The sequence below is a fragment of the Heptranchias perlo genome, chromosome 31 (genome assembly GCF_035084215.1).
Source record: "Heptranchias perlo isolate sHepPer1 chromosome 31, sHepPer1.hap1, whole genome shotgun sequence".
Lineage (NCBI taxonomy): Eukaryota > Metazoa > Chordata > Chondrichthyes > Hexanchiformes > Hexanchidae > Heptranchias > Heptranchias perlo.
Window position 1 is genome coordinate 36,657,048 of NC_090355.1, and position 19,104 is coordinate 36,676,151.

General features: G+C 53.4%; 2 protein-coding genes across 2 annotated transcripts in view; one reads left to right on the top strand and one right to left on the bottom strand.

The window, feature by feature from the left end:
* Window positions 1-357: 357 nt before the first annotated feature.
* Window positions 358-5,361, bottom strand: LOC137300747 (putative uncharacterized protein BRD3OS). Its single transcript, XM_067970019.1, has one exon. The coding sequence runs from the start codon at window positions 5,359-5,361 to the stop codon at window positions 5,065-5,067; it is 297 nt and encodes a 98-aa protein (XP_067826120.1). The 3' UTR covers window positions 358-5,064.
* Window positions 5,362-6,228: 867 nt separating this feature from the next.
* The window catches only part of LOC137300361 (guanine nucleotide exchange factor VAV2-like), a 106,828-nt gene continuing 93,952 nt past the window's right edge, over window positions 6,229-19,104 (top strand). The window contains exons 1-2 of the mRNA XM_067969445.1: window positions 6,229-6,388; window positions 12,692-12,900. Coding sequence (XP_067825546.1) covers window positions 6,229-6,388; window positions 12,692-12,900 — 369 coding nt within the window. The remainder of the gene's footprint in view (window positions 6,389-12,691; window positions 12,901-19,104) is intronic.

The window sequence follows — 19,104 nt, forward strand, 5'->3', positions numbered from 1 at the left end:
TTCTGGAGTTTAAGCATGGTTGCTGCTTGGATCCCCAGCTGAGTGAGCTGATCTCGGCCCAGGGCTGTGAGAATTGGTTTGTGCCTCTGGACTAGGGAGGGGAATATCAGCCAGGGTTCCTACTCTTGATCACGTCCACAGTCATTCTTGCTGGAAGATGCAATATCGGGAAAGGACAGGACCGGGCTCGGCTGTGATGGCAGACTATCCGACTGTGGGGCCAACCCTCGCCGGGCTCCCACGTGAACAGGACACTTGGGTGAGATACCGTGTGGTGCCTGCAGCTCTGAACCCATGCGAGAAATGGGAACAGTCAGGAGGAGGGAAAGAGTGGCACTGATAGAAACCATTACAGACTTTTTATCAAACACTAATTTATTACATGGCAGATGATTAAATATTGGATTTTTTCCTTTAATTTTTTTTACTGTTTTGTTTCTCAGACATTTAGAGAAAAAGGTGCCAAACTCAAAACTTTACACAAAAAAGGTGAGACAGAAATTCTTCAAACAGCAGCAATTTGACCTAAAATGGTTTTGCTTCTGGTTCCACAACCCCCCCTAATACTGCACTGACAGAATAAGGAGCGGGGAGGTGGGAATGGGGGTGTGGGAGAGTTAGTAGGGGAGCGGGGAGTGCGGGGGATTAGGGAGGGGGGAGAGTGGGGAGGGAAGTGGGGGATTAGGGAGTGGGGAGGGAAGTGGGGGATTAGGGCGAGGGAAGTGGGGGATTAGGGCGAGGGGAGTGGGGAGGGAAGTGGGGGATTAGGGCGAGGGGAGTGGGGAGGGAAGTGGAGGAGCTTCTCCTGCAGGAACAGTCTGCGCTCCCGTCATGGCGACCCCTGAGTTCATTTTCATTAGTTTTCCTCTGAGTTCCTGGAGCTGGACGTTAACATTGAGAGGCCCCAGATTCCTAGAATTTTTGGGACATGTCTAATGAGCTCGATTCTAGCCTGCTGAGTCCAAGTCAGGGGCCGTCTCCCAATCATGTCCAGAGAATTGGGGAGCGACAGGGCAGTTAATGATGCAGGTTTCATTAATCATTCAAACAGTCATCCAATTGACATCAATTTCAGTTTGCTATTGCGAGGGACAGAGGTCAGATATCTGTACATTTCCAGCAAGCTGTTAATTAACCCTTTCACTACGGAATGAGAAACACTGGAAAACTTTGCAATGGACAAATTCTGGGCAGATAGACTTGGGGGTTTAGGTACACAATTGGACGACAAATTAATAAAGCTTTTTTTTTTAAAAAGCACATTTTATCCTATTGACATGGGTAGGGAATTGGTCAGGAGGTAGGAGACAGAGAGTGGGGATAAAGGGAATATACTCTGATTGGCAGGATGTGACTAGTAGTGTCTCCTGGGGATCTGTACTGGGTCCTCAGCTTTCCACTATATGTTTAAATGACATAGATGAAGGAATAGAGAGCGGTATATCCAAGTTTGCCGACAACACTAAGTTAGGTGGCAGCAGAAAGTTGCAAAGGGACTTTGATAGATTAAGTGAGTGGGCAAAACTGTGGCAGATGGAGTTCAATGTGGGAAAGTGTGAGATCATCCACTTTGGACCTAAGAAAGATAAATCAGAGTATTTTCTAAATGTTGAGAAGCTCGGAACTGTGGAGGAGAGAGAGATTTAGGGATCCATGTACAGAAATCACTACAAACTAGTGGACAGGTAGAAAAAATAATGTAAAAGGCGAATGGAATGTTGGCCTTTATCTCAAAGGGGTGGAAGTTTTGCTACAGTTGTATAAACCTCTGGTAGACCACATCTGGAGACTGGGTTCAGTTCTGGGCCCCGCCCCTCAGGAAGGATATATTGGCCTTGGAGGGGGGGCAGAGCAGATTCACCAGAATGATACCGGGGCTAAAAGGGTTAAATTACGAGGACAGGTTGCACAGACTGGGCTTGTATTCCCTCGAGTGTAGAAGATTAAGGGGTGATCTAATCGAGGTGTTTAAGATGATTAAAGGATTTGATAGGGTCGATAGAGAGAAACTATTTCCTCTGGTGGGGGGAGTCCAGAACAAGGGGGCAGAACCTTAAAATTAGAGCCGGGCCGTTCAGGGGTGATGTCAGGAAGCACTTCTTCATGAGGGGTGACCTGGTCGAGGTCTTTAAGATAATGAAAGGGTTTGATAGGGTGGACGTAGAGAAAATGTTTCCACTTGTGGGGGAGACAAAAACTAGGGGCCGTAAATATAAGATAGTCACTAATAAATCCAATAGGGAATTCAGGAGAAACTTCTTTACCCAGAGAGTGGTGAGAATGTGGAACTCGCTCCCACAAGGATTGGTTGAGGCGAATAGTGTAGATGGATTTAAGGGGAAGCTCGATAAACACACGAGAGAAATGCTGATAGGGTTCGATGAAGAGGGGTCTGGAGAATAAACACCAGCATGGACAGGTTGGGCTGAAGGGCCTGTTTCTGTGCTGTAGATTCAATGTTGAAGGCAGGCTGTTACCATTGAAGTCCTAGTCCCAGATAAATTGATTAGACTGTGAGTGGATGCAAAGTATTCCTGGTTATATTGCTGGGGCTGAACGGCTGTCACAATTAGTAACAGAACAGTCAGAGTTCCAGGAGGTAGTTCACCGTGTGAAGCAGTTTGAAGGAGGTGTTTGACTATGTGAAAAGTGCTGTATAATCACTTGATTAGAAATAGAACCGAGGTTTTGTTCCGAAAGGAGAAATTGTGTTAAACGCACTTTTTAAATACTGTAATTCCACCCTAAAGTAACACCATAAATTCTGTCACTTTAAAAAGTTATACAAAGCTCCTAGCAACAAGTTTGTTCCTGCTGCTTCCCCCCGGGGGCCCAGGGTATCGCCTCTTGGAAGTGTTAGAAATACAATTGGGCAGCCGGCAACTGAAAGACAAAAGACAGAGTCGTGTTGCAGGCCACACTTTCCTCACAGGTGTTTTCTGTTTTTGCTTCCAATTTGCAGCTATCCAGTTCCGGAGACCCACTGATTCCAGCCCAGGCTTTCAGGATCGATCAATCAATAAATAAATAAATAAATAGTTGCTCCTGAGAGGATGAGCACAGGGAGTAAGGTTCCATTTAGAAACAGCTCTTTCCCCCTCAAAGGGACATCCGATATAAGTTGAATGAAAGCTCTCACTCCAGTTTTGCTGCACTTCAACGCACATTGTTGCTATTCACCATTAGCTGCAGATTCCTTCAATCTGGTTTCATTTTGTACAACGGATCTGCTGGCCGTTCACACCAGTCAGAATGAACCCTGCTGGGTCCTGGTCTCGATGATGAGTTGCTCTGAATGTTGGTTGATCCAGGTGTTAAGTTTCTCTGGGTGTTTGTTGATCCAGATGCTGAGTTGCTCCAGGTGTTGGTTGGTTTTTGTTGGGTAAGGGTAATGGAACCAAGACTGGGCAAATGGAGTTCAGGTAGAGATCAGCCATGATCTAATTGAATGGTAGAACAGGCTCGAGGGGCTGAATGGCCTCCTCTTCCTATCTGGGTGTTGGTTGATCCGGTTGCAGAGTTACTCCGGGTGGCGGTTGATCCGGTTGCAGAGTTACTCCGGGTGGCGGTTGATCCGGTTGCAGTTACTCCGGGTGACGGTTGATCCGGTTGCAGTTACTCCGGGTGACGGTTGATCCGGTTGCAGTTACTCCGGGTGACGGTTGATCCAGTTGTGGAGTTACTCCGGGTGACGGTTGATCCGGTTGCGGAGTTACTCCGGGTGACGGTTGCAGGGTTGCTCCGGTTGCAGTGTTACTCCGGGTGATGGTTGATCCGGTTGCGGAGTTACTTCGGGTGACGGTTGCTCCGGTTGCAGTGTTACTCCGGGTGACGGTTGATCCGGTTGCGGAGTTACTCCGGGTGACGGTTGATCCGGTTGCGGAGTTACTCCGGGTGACGGTTGATCCGGTTGCGGAGTTACTCCGGGTGTCGGTTGATCCGGGTGCGGAGTTACTCCGGGTAATGATTGATCCGGTTGCGGAGTTACTCCGGGTGTCGGTTGATCCGGGTGCAGTTACTCCGGGTGTCGGTTGATCCGGGTGCGGAGTTACTCCGGGTAATGATTGATCCGGTTGCGGAGTTACTCCGGGTAATGGTTGATCCGGTTGCGGAGTTACTCCGGGTAATGGTTGATCCGGTTGCGCAGTTACTCCGGGTGTCGGTTGATCCAGGTGCGGAGTTACTCCGGGTGTCGGTTGATCCGGTTGCGGAGTTACTCCGGGTGTCGGTTGATCCGGGTGCGGAGTTACTCCGGGTGTCTATTGATCCGGTTGCGCAGTTACTCCGGGTGTCGGTTGATCCAGGTGCGGAGTTACTCCGGGTGTCGGTTGATCCGGGTGCGGAGTTACTCCGGGTGTCGGTTGATCCGGGTGCGGAGTTACTCCGGGTGTCGGTTGATCCGGGTGCGGAGTTACTCCGGGTGTCGGTTGATCCGGTTGCGGAGTTACTCCGGGTGATGGTTGATCCGGGTGCGGAGTTACTCCGGGTGATGGTTGATCCGGGTGCGGAGTTACTCCGGGTGATGGTTGATCCGGTTGCAGTGTTACTCCGGGTGATGGTTGATCCGGTTGCAGTGTTACTCCGGGTGATGGTTGATCCGGTTGCAGTGTTACTCCGGGTGATGGTTGATCCGGTTGCAGTGTTACTCCGGGTGATGGTTGATCCGGTTGCAGTGTTACTCCGGGTGCGGAGTTACTCCGGGTGATGGTTGATCCGGTTGCGGAGTTACTCCGGGTGCGGAGTTACTCCGGGTGTCGGTTGATCCGGTTGCGGAGTTACTCCGGGTGTCGGTTGATCCGGTTGCGGAGTTACTCCGGGTGTCGGTTGATCCGGTTGCAGTGTTACTCCGGGTGCGGAGTTACTCCGGGTGTCGGTTGATCCGGTTGCGGAGTTACTCCGGGTGTCGGTTGATCCGGTTGCAGTGTTACTCCGGGTGCGGAGTTACTCCGGGTGATGGTTGATCCGGTTGCAGTGTTACTCCGGGTGCGGAGTTACTCCGGATGCGCAGTTACTCTGAATGTGGGTCCGGCTGGGCACGGCTGTTGTCATGAATCCGGATCCCGCTCACATCAGCGCGCAGACTCTGGAGCGGGCCGGGCCTGGTACGGGGGCCGGGGCTACTTTGCTCCTGTCCCGGACCAGGATGGGCTGGTTGCCGAACTGCCGGTACCACATGCTCTGGCTGCGGCCCAGGAAACTGTCGGGCCCAGGCCCCGGGCCTGACCCCAGCGCCCGCCTCTCCAGCTGCTGCTGCTGCTGTGTCCAGATCAACAGCGACGTGTCGTGGTAGCGAAGCCGTCCGTAGGCCTCGGACAGGGCCTTCTCCGCCAGCGGCCTCCGCCCGCCCGTCCCTCCGCTCATCCCTCCCTCCGCACCGGACCCGCGCCCCGGGAACCATGGCAACGCCTGTCACTCATTGTCTCCGGAAACACCCGAGTCTCGGAACCATGGCAACGCCTGTCACTCATTGTCTCCGGAAACACCCGAGTCTCGGGAACCATGGCAACGCCTGTCACTCATTGTCTCCGGAAACACCCGAGTCTCGGGAACCATGGCAACGCCTGTCACTCATTGTCTCCGGAAACACCCGAGTCTCGGGAACCATGGCAACGCCTGTCACTCATTGTCTCCGGAAACACCCGAGTCTCGGGAACCATGGCAACGCCTGTCACTCATTGTCTCCGGAAGCACCCGAGTCTCGGGAACCATGGCAACGCCTGTCACTCATTGTCTCCGGAAACACCCGAGTCTCGGGAACCATGGCAACGCCTGTCACTCATTGTCTCCGGAAACACCCGAGTCTCGGGAACCATGGCAACGCCTGTCACTCATTGTCTCCGGAAACACCCGAGTCTCGGGAACCATGGCAACGCCTGTCACTCATTGTCTCCGGAAACACCCGAGTCCTCGGGAACCATGGCAACGCCTGTCACTCATTGTCTCCGGAAACACCCGAGTCTCGGGAACCATGGCAACGGCTGTCACTCATTGTCTCCGGAAACACCCGAGTCTCGGGAACCATGGCAACGCCTGTCACTCATTGTCTCCGGAAACACCCGAGTCTCGGGAACCATGGCAACGCCTGTCACTCATTGTCTCCGGAAACACCCGAGTCTCGGGAACCATGGCAACGCCTGTCACTCATTGTCTCCGGAAACACCCGAGTCTCGGGAACCATGGCAACGCCTGTCACTCATTGTCTCCGGAAACACCCGAGTCTCGGGAACCATGGCAACGCCTGTCACTCATTGTCTCCGGAAACACCCGAGTCTCGGGAACCATGGCAACGCCTGTCACTCATTGTCTCCGGAAGCACCCGAGTCTCGGGAAACCATGGCAACGCCTGTCACTCATTGTCTCCGGAAACACCCGAGTCTCGGGAACCATGGCAACGCCTGTCACTCATTGTCTCCGGAAACACCCGAGTCTCGGGAACCATGGCAACGCCTGTCACTCATTGTCTCCGGAAACACCCGAGTCTCGGGAACCATGGCAACGCCTGTCACTCATTGTCTCCGGAAACACCCGAGTCTCGGGAACCATGGCAACGCCTGTCACTCATTGTCTCCGGAAACACCCGAGTCTCGGGAACCATGGCAACGGCTGTCACTCATTGTCTCCGGAAACACCCGAGTCTCGGGAACCATGGCAACGCCTGTCACTCATTGTCTCCGGAAACACCCGAGTCTCGGGAACCATGGCAACGCCTGTCACTCATTGTCTCCGGAAACACCCGAGTCTCGGGAACCATGGCAACGCCTGTCACTCATTGTCTCCGGAAACACCCGAGTCTCGGGAACCATGGCAACGCCTGTCACTCATTGTCTCCGGAAACACCCGAGTCTCGGGAACCATGGCAACGCCTGTCACTCATTGTCTCCGGAAACACCCGAGTCTCGGGAACCATGGCAACGCCTGTCACTCATTGTCTCCGGAAACACCCGAGTCTCGGGAACCATGGCAACGCCTGTCACTCATTGTCTCCGGAAACACCCGAGTCTCGGGAACCATGGCAACGCCTGTCACTCATTGTCTCCGGAAACACCCGAGTCTCGGGAACCATGGCAACGCCTGTCACTCATTGTCTCCGGAAACACCCGAGTCTCGGGAACCATGGCAACGCCTGTCACTCATTGTCTCCGGAAGCACCCGAGTCTCGGGAACCATGGCAACGCCTGTCACTCATTGTCTCCGGAAACACCCGAGTCTCGGGAACCATGGCAACGCCTGTCACTCATTGTCTCCGGAAACACCCGAGTCTCGGGAACCATGGCAACGCCTGTCACTCATTGTCTCCGGAAACACCCGAGTCTCGGGAACCATGGCAACGCCTGTCACTCATTGTCTCCGGAAGCACCCGAGTCTCGGGAACCATGGCAACGCCTGTCACTCATTGTCTCCGGAAACACCCGAGTCTCGGGAACCATGGCAACATGATTTTATGAAAGGGAAATCGTTTTGAGGATGTAACTCGCAGGGTGGATAAAGGGGAACCAGTGGATGGAGTATATTTGGATTTTCAAGGTGCCACATAAAAGGTTATTACACAAGATAAGGGCTCATGGGGTTGGGGGTAATATATTAGCATGGATAGAGGATTGGTTAATGGACAGAAAACAGAGAGTCGGGATAAACGGGTCATTCCCAGGGTGTCAGGCTGTAACTAGTGGGGTACCACAAGCATCAGTGCTTGGGCCTCAGCTATTTACAATCTATATTAATGACTATAGATGAAGGATCACAGAAAATTTACGGCACAGAAGGAGGCCATTCGGCCCATCGTGTCTGTGCCGGCCGAAAATGAGCCCCCCAGCCTAATCCCACTTTCCCGCACTCGGTCCGTAGCCCTGTGGGTTACAGCACTTCAGGTGCACGTCCAGGTACTTTTTAAATGAGTTGAGGGTTTCTGCCTCTCCCACCCTCTCAGGCAGTGAGATCCAGACCCCACCACCCTCTGGGTGAAAATTTATTTCCTCAGCTCCCCTCTAATCCTTCCACTAATTATTTTAAATCTGTGCCCCCTGGTTATTGACTTCTCTGCTAAGGGAAATAGGTCTTAGAGGCAGTGCAACGAAGGTTCACTGGATTGATTCCTGGGATGAGAGAGTTGTCCTGTGAGGAGAGATTGAGTGGAATGGGCCTATACTCTCTGGAGTTTAGAAGAATGAGAGGGGATCTCATTGAAACATTAAGATGCTGAGAGGCTGTTTCCCCTGGCTGGAGAGTCTAGAACTAGGGGGCATAGTCTCAGGCCATTTAAGACTGAGATGAGGAGGAATTTCTTCACTCAGAGGGTTGTGAATCTTTGGAATTCTCTCCCCCAGAGGGCTGTGGATGCTCAGTCATTGAATATATTCAAGGCTGAGACGGATAGATTTTTGAACTCGAGGGGAATCAAGGGATATGGGGATCGGGCTGGAAAGTGGAGTTGAGGTCAAAGATCAGCCTTGATCTGATTGAATGCGGAGCAGGATCGAGGGGCCGAATGGCCGACTCCTGCTCCTATTTCTTATATTCTTATAAAACAAAAACAAACAAAAGTGCCCGCCTTTTAAAGGGGAACAATTAATAGAAAACTAAATCATACAAAACAAAGGAAACCTATCAAATTAAATAATATTATTTACACCATCCACGATGCACTCCAGCACGGTCGTCACTCAATGTCTCCGGAAACCCCCGAGTCCCGGGAACTATGGCGACGGGCGGCGCTGCTGGTTTCTCGGGCCGGGGCCCCACCCTCCGAGCATCAGGTGAAGAGGCGAATCCCGGACGGCAGGTGGTGCTCATTCCCGGGACACGTTTCCAGGAGACCCGGTCTTGTCCCCGGGCAGAGGAATAGGGCCAGGGACCGGCAAACAAAGCGCGGGCTCCAGGACTGTGCGGGGTGGCGCCACTGATCCCGGGCAGCGCCTTCCCCCCGCTGGTCATGTTAAAGGGGCAAACGCTGCAGGGAACTTGTGCTGATCCCACAAACAGCAGATGTCCGGTTAATATATTTGTCGTGTCGGCTAAAGGAGGGATATTGGTTCGGACACAGCAACCTCCTGCATTTATATAGCGCCTTTAAATTGGTAAAACGTCCCAAGGAGCTTCACAGGAGTGATTATCAGACACAATTTGACACCGAGCCACATAAGGAGATATTAGGACAGGTGACCAAAAGCTTGGTTTTCAAGAGGGTCTTAAAGGGGAAGAGAGAGGTGGAGAGGTTTAGGGAGGGAATTCCAGAGCTCGGGCCCAGGCAGCTGAAGGCATGGCCGCCAATGGTGGAGCGATGGAAATCGGGGGATAGGCAAGAGGCCAGAATTGGAGGAGCTCAGAGATCTCGGAGGGTCGTAGGGCTGGAGGAGGTTACAGAGATAGGGAGGGGAGGGCGAGGCCAGGGAGGGATTGGAAAACAAGGTTGAGAGTTTTAAAATCGAGGCGTTGCCGGACTGGGAGCCAATGTAGGTCAGTGAGCGCAGGGGGTGATGGGTGAACGGGACTTGGTGTGAGTTAGGATACAGGCAGCAGGGTTTTGGATGAGCTTAAATTTAGGGGGAGTACAAGTGGGAGCCCAGCCAGGAGAGCATTGGAATAGTCAAGTCTGGAGGTAACAAACGCATGGATGAAGGTTTCAGCAGCAAATGAGCTGAGGCAGGGGCAGAGACACATGCAATGTTACAGAGGAGGACGTAGGCGGTCCTGGTGATGGAGCGAATACGGGGTCATAGAATCATAGAAAGTTACAGCACAGAAGGAGGCCATTCAGCCCATTGTGTCTGTGCCGGCCAAAAAAGAACTATCGAGCTTAATCCCACTTTCCAGCAATTGGTCCGTAGCCCTGTAGGTTACGGTACTTCAGGTGCACATCCAGGTACTTTTTAAATGAGTTGAGGGTTTCTGCCTCTCCCACCCTCTCAGGCAGTGAGTTCCAGATCCCCACCACCCTCTGGGTGAAAAAAATTCTCCTCAGATCCCCTCTAATCGTTCCACCAATCACTTTAAATCTATGCCCCCTGGTCACTGACCCCTCTGCTGAGGGAAATAGGTCCTTCCTATCCACTCTATCTGGGCCTCTCATAATTTTAGACACCTCAATCAAATCTCCCCTCAGCCTCCTTTGTTCAAAAGAAAACAACCCCAGCCTATCCAATCTTTCCTCATGGCTAAAATTCTCCAGTCCTGGCAACATCCTCGTAAATCTCCTCTGCACCCTCTCTAGTGCAATCACATCTTTCCTGGTAATGTGGTGACCAGAACTGTGCACAGTTCTCAAGCTGTGGCCCAAATAGTGTTTCATACAGTTCCAGCATAACCTCCCTGCTGTTATATTCTGTGATGTGGAGATGCCGGTGATGGACTGGGGTTGACAATTGTAAACAATTTTACAACACCAAGTTATAGTCCAACAAATTTATTTTAAATTTCACAAGCTTTCGGAGGCTTCCACACCATTCACCTGAGGAAGGAGGACTTTTGAAATTTAAAATAAATTTGTTGGACTATAACTTGGTGTTGTAAAATTGTTTACAGTTATATTCTGTGCCTGGGCTAATAAAGGAAAGTATTCCATATGCCGCCTTAACCACCTTACCTACCTGTCCTACCTTCAGGGATCTGTGGACATGCTCTCCAAGGTCCCTCTGTTCCTCTAATCGGGTTGGAAGCTCATCTCGGCCAAATGGGATGCCAGGGTTGCCAGCAGTCTGGTTCAGCCTCAGACAGTGGCCAGGGAGAGTGTTACTGCTCTTCAGATTGTGCTGTGGGATTTTTCATGGCCACCTAAGCAGGCACATTTGGGTCTCGGTTTAAGTTCTCGAAGGCGGTTAATGCACTGAGTATCAGGAATCGCAGAATCTTACAGTACAGAAGGAGGCCATTCGGCCCATCGTGCCCTGTGCCCGCTCTTTGAAAGCTATCCAATTAGTCCCATTCCCTCACTCTGGGTAGATTATGGTTTCACAAAATAGAGCGGTGCTCAAACCCACAAGCTCCTGACTTGGGGGCAGGGGGGAGTTACCTGTTTTGCCATTTTTATAGTGGAAATTTGAAATAAACCACAAAATACTGGAAACGCAGAGCAGGTCAGTCAGACTCAAGTAATATTATAATCTGGTTTTATAAGTTTCCTTTTGTTCTGTTGAATGTATATTTTCTTTATTAGTTGTGTCCCTTTAGATGGCGGGGGGCAGATTTATTTGTTTTGCATTGGTGTCACTGGGGCAAACCAGTGCAATCCTTATGGATTGTTAAAACAAGGCATCGGAAAGAGGTGGGTTTCAAGTAAGGTGTTTATAAGGTAGATTTTGGGATGTACAGATATTAAGGGATTTGGAGAATTGGGATGAAAAACGAAGCTGGCAGAGCTCCTGTTCCTAACTGAGGATAGGGTTCCCCTCTCAGTTGCTGCAACTTTCCAGCATTCCCTGACTGAATTTGTTTTTTGAGGGAGGTTGTGCCGGTGTTCGAGAAATGATCATTCAGTGAATGCCAGCCCGTCACAACACGAGCAAACCACTGGCCGCACCTGCGCACTGAGGGGGCGCGCTCACGGGAGCGCGCATCGTGGCGGCGGCGCGCACGTCGGTCGCTGCTGTCCGCCGATCAGTCGCTTTGAGGGAGTCGCGGGTTTGGATACAAAGTTGCGGAGCGGCCGGGCGGAGATACATTGTGTCCGGGGAAAGGATACACTGAGTGTCGGCTTCCTCCCCGCTCCGGGTCTATGGGAACGGCCCCAGCCCCGGCCCCGGCCCCGGACCGGGACCCCCGCTCCATCCCGGCCAGCTGAACCCTGAGTCCCGGCTCCGAGCAGCACTTCAGCGGCAGCGACACCCAGAGACCTCCCGCCGCCCACGGAGGATCTTCCTGCGATTCAACCGGGACTCGACCCCCCTCCCCAGCCCCTGCACCCTCCCTCCCCACCCCCCCTCACTCTCCCTCCCCACCCCCCCCCCCTCACTCTCCCTCCCTCCCCACCCCCCTCACTCTCCCTCCCTCCCCACCCCCCCTCACCCTCCCCACCCCCCCACACTCTCCCTCCCTCCCTCCCCGCCCCCCCTCACCCGACCCCCTCCCCACCCCCCCCTGCACCCTCCCTCCCCCAGCCCCCCTGCACCCTCCCTCCCCCTGCACCCTCCCTCCCCCTGCACCCTCCCTCCCCCTGCACCCTCCCTCCCCCTGCACCCTCCCTCCCCCAGCACCCTCCCTCCCCCAGCACCCTCCCTCCCCCAGCACCCTCCCTCCCCCAGCACCCTCCCTCCCCCAGCCCCCTCCCTCCCCCAGCCCCCCTCCCTCCCCCACCCCCCCTGCACCTCCCCTCCCCCACCCCCCCTGCACCCTCCTCTCCCCCACCCCCCCTGCACCCTCCTCTCCCCCACCCCCCCTGCACCCTCCTCTCCCCCACCCCCCCTGCACCCTCCTCTCCCCCACCCCCCCTGCACCCTCCTCTCCCCCACCCCCCCCTGCACCCTCCCTCTCCCCCACCCCCCCTGCACCCTCCTCTCCCCCCACCCCCCCTGCACCCTCCTCTCCCCCACCCCCCCTGCACCCTCCTCTCCCCCACCCCCCCTGCACCCTCCTCTCCCCCACCCCCCCTGCACCCTCCTCTCCCCCTGCACCCTCCTCTCCCCCTGCACCCTCCTCTCCCCCTGCACCCTCCTCTCCCCCACCCCCCCTGCACCCTCCTCTCCCCCCGGGCCCCCTCTCCCCCCGGTTGCAGAGTGGCGACAGTGCGGCCGCTGGCTCATCGACTCCAAGGTGTTGCCCCCGAATCACCGGGTGGTGTGGCCGGCTGCTCAGGTCTTTGACCTGGCGCAGGCTCTGAGGGACGGAGTGCTGCTATGTCAGCTCCTGCACAACCTCAGCCCCGGATCCATCGACCTCAAGGACATCAACTTCAGGCCACAGATGTCACAGGTAAGAGTCTCCGGGGGGAGGGGTGGGAGCTGGGTCAGGGTAGCACATGGGGAGGGGGTTCTGGGCAGCTCACCTCAAGGTGAAAGAGGGGCATGGGGCAGCTCACTGCGGGCAGGAGGCAGTGACCCTAAGTCCAGCTCTGCACTGATTGGGGTTTGAAATAGGAATTGTGCTTCTGGAGCAAGAACCATTCTGAGAGGAGACCCAGAGGAAGCTTGTCCCACGGTAAAGGGCCAACTGATCAGTGACAAGCTCCTGATCCAACCCTGGGCTCAGTAAGAGTCCCAGCTGTGAAAGGGATTCTGTATTTAATGTGTACTGGTGGCTACAGGTCTGTCACTGTATAACACTGGGGTACAGTATTGGTGGGTACAGGTCTGTCACTGTATAACACTGGGGTACAGTACTGGTGGGTACAGGTCTGTCCCTGTATAACACTGGGGTACAGTACTGGTGGGTACAGGTCTGTCCCTGTATAATACTGGGGTACAGTACTGGTGGGTACAGGTCTGTCACTGTATAACACTGGGGTACAGTACTGGTGGGTACAGGTCTGTCCCTGTATAATACTGGGGTACAGTACTGGTGGGTCCAGGTCTGTCCCTGTATAATACTGGGGTACAGTACTGGTGGGTACAGGTCTGTCACTGTATAACACTGGGGTACAGTACTGGTGGGTACAGGTCTGTCCCTGTATAATACTGGGGTACAGTACTGGTGGGTACAGGTCTGTCACTGTATAACACGGGTACAGTAATGGTGGGTACAGGTCTGTCACTGTATAACACGGGTTACAGTAATGGTGGGTACAGGTCTGTCACTGTATAACAAGGGTACAGGACTGGTGGGTACAGGTCTGTCACTGTATAACACTGGGGTACAGTATTGGTGGGTGCAGGTCTGTCACTGTATAATACTGGGGTACAGTACTGGTGGGTACAGGTCTGTCCCTGTATAATACTGGGGTACAGTATTGGTGGGTACAGGTCTGTCACTGTATAATACTGGGGTACAGTACTGGTGGGTACAGGTCTGTCGCTGTATAACACTGGGGTACAGTATTGGTGGGTACAGGTCTGTCCCTGTATAACACTGGGGTACAGTATTGGTGGGTACAGGTCTGTCGCTGTGTAACACGGGGGTACAGAACACAGTTTTGGTCTCCTTATCTAAGGAAGGATATGCTTGCCTTCGAGGCGGTGCAACGAAGGTTCACTAGATTGATTCCTGGGATGAGAGGGTTGTCCTATGAGGTGAGGTTGAGTGGAATGGGCCTATACCCTCTCGAGTTTCCCCTGGCTGAGAGTCTGGAACCAGGGGGCAAAGTCTCAGGATAAGGGGTCGGCCATTTAGGACTGAGATGAGGAGGAATTTCTTCACTCAGAGGGTTGTGAATCTTTGGAATTCTCTACCCCAGGGGGCTGTCGATGCTGAGTCGTTGAATATATTCAAGGCTGAGATGGATAGATTTTTGGACTCGAGGGGAATCAAGGGATATGGGAATCGGGCGGGAAAGTGGAGTTGAGGCGAAGATCAGCCATGATCTGATTGAATGATGGAACAGGTTCAAGGGGCCGAATGGCCGACACCTCCTATTACTTATGTACAGTACTGGTGGGTACAGGTCTGTCGCCGTATAACACTGGGGTACAGTACTGGTGGGTACAGGTCTGTCACTGTATAACGGGTACAGTACTGGTAGGTACAGGTCTGTCACTGTATAACACTGGGGTACAGTACTGGTGGGTACAGGTCTGTCGCTGTATAACACTGGGTACAGTATTGGTGGGTACAGGTCTGTCATTGTATAACACGGGTACAGTACTGGTGGGTACAGGTCTGTCGCTGTATAACACTGGGGTACAGTACTGGTGGGTACAGGTCTGTCCCTGTATAATACTGGGGTACAGTATTGGTGGGTACAGGTCTGTCCCTGTATAACACTGGGGTACAGTACTGGTGGGCACAGGTCTGTCCCTGTATAATACTGGGGTACAGTATTGGTGGGTACAGGTCTGTCTGTTATAATACTGGGGTACAGTATTGGTGGGTACAGGTCTGTCACTGTATAACACTGGGTACAGTATTGGTGGGTGCAGGTCTGTCACTGTATAATACTGGGGTACAGTACTGGTGGGTACAGGTCTGTCCCTGTATAATACTGGGGTACAGTATTAGTGGGTACAGGTCTGTCGCTGTATAACACTGGGGTACAGTATTGGTGGGTACAGGTCTGTCCCTGTATAACACTGGGGTACAGTATTGGTGGGTACAGGTCTGTCGCTGTGTAACACGGGGGTACAGAACACAGTTTTGGTCTCCTTATCTAAGGAAGGATATGCTTGCCTTCGAGGCGGTGCAACGAAGGTTCACTAGATTGATTCCTGGGATGAGAGGGTTGTCCTATGAGGTGAGGTTGAGTGGAATGGGCCTATACCCTCTCGGGTTTCCCCTGGCTGGAGAGTCTGGAACCAGGGGGCAAAGTCTCAGGATAAGGGGTCGGCCATTTAGGACTGAGATGAGGAGGAATTTCTTCACTCAGAGGGTTGTGAATCTTTGGAATTCTCTACCCCAGGGGGCTGTGGATGCTCAGTCGTTGAATATATTCAAGGCTGAGATGGATAGATTTTTGGACTCGAGGGGAATCAAGGGATATGGGAATCGGGCGGGAAAGTGGAGTTGAGGTGAAGATCAGCCATGATCTGATTGAATGACGGAACAGGTTCAAGGGGCCGAATGGCCGACACCTCCTATTACTTATGTACAGTACTGGTGGGTACAGGTCTGTCGCTGTATAGCACTGGGGTACAGTACTGGTGGGTACAGGTCTGTCGCTGTATAACACTCGGGTGCAGTCCTGGTGGGTACAGGTCTGTCGCTGTATAACGGGTACAGTACTGGTAGGTACAGGTCTGTCACTGTATAACACTGGGGTACAGTACTGGTGGGTACAGGTCTGTCCCTGTATAATACTGGGGTACAGTATTGGTGGGTACAGGTCTGTCACTGTATAACACTGGGGTACAGTACTGGTGGGTACAGGTCTGTCCCTGTATAATACTGGGGTACAGTATTGGTGGGTACAGGTCTGTCACTGTATAACACTGGGGTACAGTACTGGTGGGTACAGGTCTGTCACTGTATAATACTGGGGTACAGTATTGGTGGGTACAGGTCTGTCACTGTATAACACGGGGGTACAGAACACAGTTTTGGTCTCCTTATCTAAGGAAGGATATACTTGCCTTAGAGGCAGTGCAACGAAGGTTCACTAGATTGATTCCTGGGATGAGAGGGTTGTCCTATGAGGTGAGGTTGAGTGGAATGGGCCTATACCCTCTCGAGTTTCCCCTGGCTGGAGAGTCTGGAACCAGGGGGCAAAGTCTCAGGATAAGGGGTCGGCCATTTAGGACTGAGATGAGGAGGAATTTCTTCACTCAGAGGGTTGTGAATCTTTGGAATTCTCTACCCCAGGGGGCTGTGGATGCTCAGTCGTTGAATATATTCAAGGCTGAGATGGATAGATTTTTGGACTCGAGGGGAATCAAGGCATATGGGAATCGGGCGGGAAAGTGGAGTTGAGGCGAAGATCAGCCATGATCTGATTGAATGACGGAACAGGTTCAAGGGGCCGAATGGCCGACACCTCCTATTACTTATGTACAGTACTGGTGGGTACAGGTCTGTCGCTGTATAACACTGGGGTACAGTACTGGTGGGTACAGGTCTGTCGCTGTATAACACTTGGGTACAGTACTGGTGGGTACAGGTCTGTCACTGTATAACGGGTACAGTACTGGTGGGTACAGGTTTGTTACTATAAATCTGGGGCAGCAGTAATTTGAAGTGTTTACTGAAGGAGCACGTCACACAACATTAACTTTTTGCTTTAAGTGTGATTTTCCCGCAGTACACGATTAAAGTGAAGTCACTGTGGTTGGTGACTGCCGCGCCCTGCCCGGGGGTGTGCCGCGCCCTGCCCGGGGGTGTGCCGCGCCCTGCCCGGGGGTGTGCCGCGCCCTGCCCGGGGGTGTGCCGCGCCCTGCCCGGGGGTGTGCCGCGCCCTGCCCGGGGGTGTGCCGCGCCCTGCCCGGGGGTGTGCCGCGCCCTGCCCGGGGGTGTGCCGCGCCCTGCCCGGGGGTGTGCCGCGCCCTGCCTGATGGTGGTGCGGCCTGAAGAGTAGAGATGAATGGAGCTGCGTGCTGGGTGTTCTCGCACGGCATTGTTTTAGAGTGTGAGGGAGAGCCAGGGATCCTTTGTTGGTGTTGATCTGCCTGCTGTGGGAAACTCTGACAGACACAGGTGAAAAATGGGAAGTTTAAAGTTCCCTGCTGCCTGGTGGGAGTGAGGATCCTCATTAAGATGGTGTGGAGGTTTGCAGAGTTCGGGACACACTGACTGTGCCCAGTGTCCCACTGATATATTTCCTCGATGCTCTCCTGCCTGTCCCCGCGGGGTGCCCAGATGTTGAGGGTGAAGTTTTGACCTGGGCCTCTGCTGGGAATTTGCAGATGATCCAGGGAACAGCTGCTTGCTGACTGGCATCGACATCTTCTAATGCCCTCCCCATAGCCAGCAGCAGGGATAGGCTCAGGGTCAAAGGTTAGGAGCTGGGCTCAGCAGAAGCCCCTTTAATGGTTGGTTCCGGTGATCAAGGCGGAGGCATCGTTTCCCCCCCCATCCCCCTCCCTTTCAGCTCCTGTCTTCTGAATGAGCGGAGACCTGCCAGGATTCAGCGTCTCCACCAGGCAGACACTCACCCCAGTGAGCAGTCTTCATCTGTGAACCTAGACTGTGAAGGTCAGCAGATATTCTACAGTGGAGGCAGCACAGTTGGCCCTGATCTTCACTCCAGCAGGGCTCACTGGATGGTGGGCACCACTCGGGCCTGATTGCTCCCTTCCCTCGCCCAGGGCCACTGGAGCTGACAGTTGTGCCCTCAACACACACAGGCTTCAATCAGCGAATTCAGCATCGGCCAGGGTTTGATCACAGGGATATCGTCTTAAATGTGCAGACTTGTTACTTATGGGATGGGGACGAGCGGTCGCAGGTCGCGGTATTAGAGGGGACGGAAGGTCGTATTGGTCGGTATTGGACGGGGTCAGGAGGTCATGGGTCACACAGTGTGTGCGAGGTGTGTGTGACTTGGAACTGCAGAACTAATCACTGCCCATCACCTGCTTTAGGACATGATTCAATTCATCTGCTGTTTGAGCCAAGATAGAAATAGAATCATAGAAGTTTACAACATGGAAACAGGCCCTTCGGCCCAACATGTCCATGTCGCCCAGTTTATACCACTAAGCTAGTCCCAATTGCCTGCACTTGGCCCATCGCCCTCTATACCCATCTTACCCATGTAACTGTCCAAATGCTTTTTAAAAGACAAAATTGTACCCGCCTCTACTAGTTCCTGTCTTAAACTACTTGCAGTTTAATAACTGATCTGTGATAACTGTTAGATTAATAATTAACATTAACCTTCTGAAAAGTTGATTTATATTCCCTCTTGATCCTCCAGGCATTTTGCGGATTGAAAATGCAGCTGAAGGATGTTGAATTTTTAATGGTGTGCCGGGTTCCACAGCCTTTATTGCTTCTGTAATAAATGCACGTCAATCGGGGCACTCCCTCTGGGGGTCTCGCTGTAATCGGGGATCTCTCCTCTGGGGGGGTCTCGCTGTAATCGGGGAACTCTCCTCTGGGGGGTCTCGCTGTAATCGGGGAACTCTCCTCTGGGGGGTCTCGCTGTAATCGGGGAACTCTCCTCTGGGGGGTCTCGCTGTAATCGGGGATCTCTCCTCTGGGGGGTCTCGCTGTAATCGGGGATCTCTCCTCTGGGGTCTCGCTGTAATCGGGGATCTCTCCTCTGGGGGGTCTCGCTGTAATCGGGGATCTCTCCTCTGGGGGGGGTCTCGCTGTAATCTGGGATCTCTCCTCGGGGGGGGGGGGTCTCGCTGTAATCTGGGATCTCTCCTCGGGGGGGGGGGGGTCTCGCTGTAATCGGGGATCTCTCCTCGGGGGGGTCTCGCTGTAATCGGGGATCTCTCCTCGGGGGGGTCTCGCTGTAATCGGGGATCTCTCCTCTGGGGGGTCTCGCTGTAATCGGGGATCTCTCCTCGGGGGGGGGGGGGTCTCGCTGTAATCGGGGATCTCTCCTCTGGGGGGGTCGGGGTCTCGCTGTAATCGGGGATCTCTCCT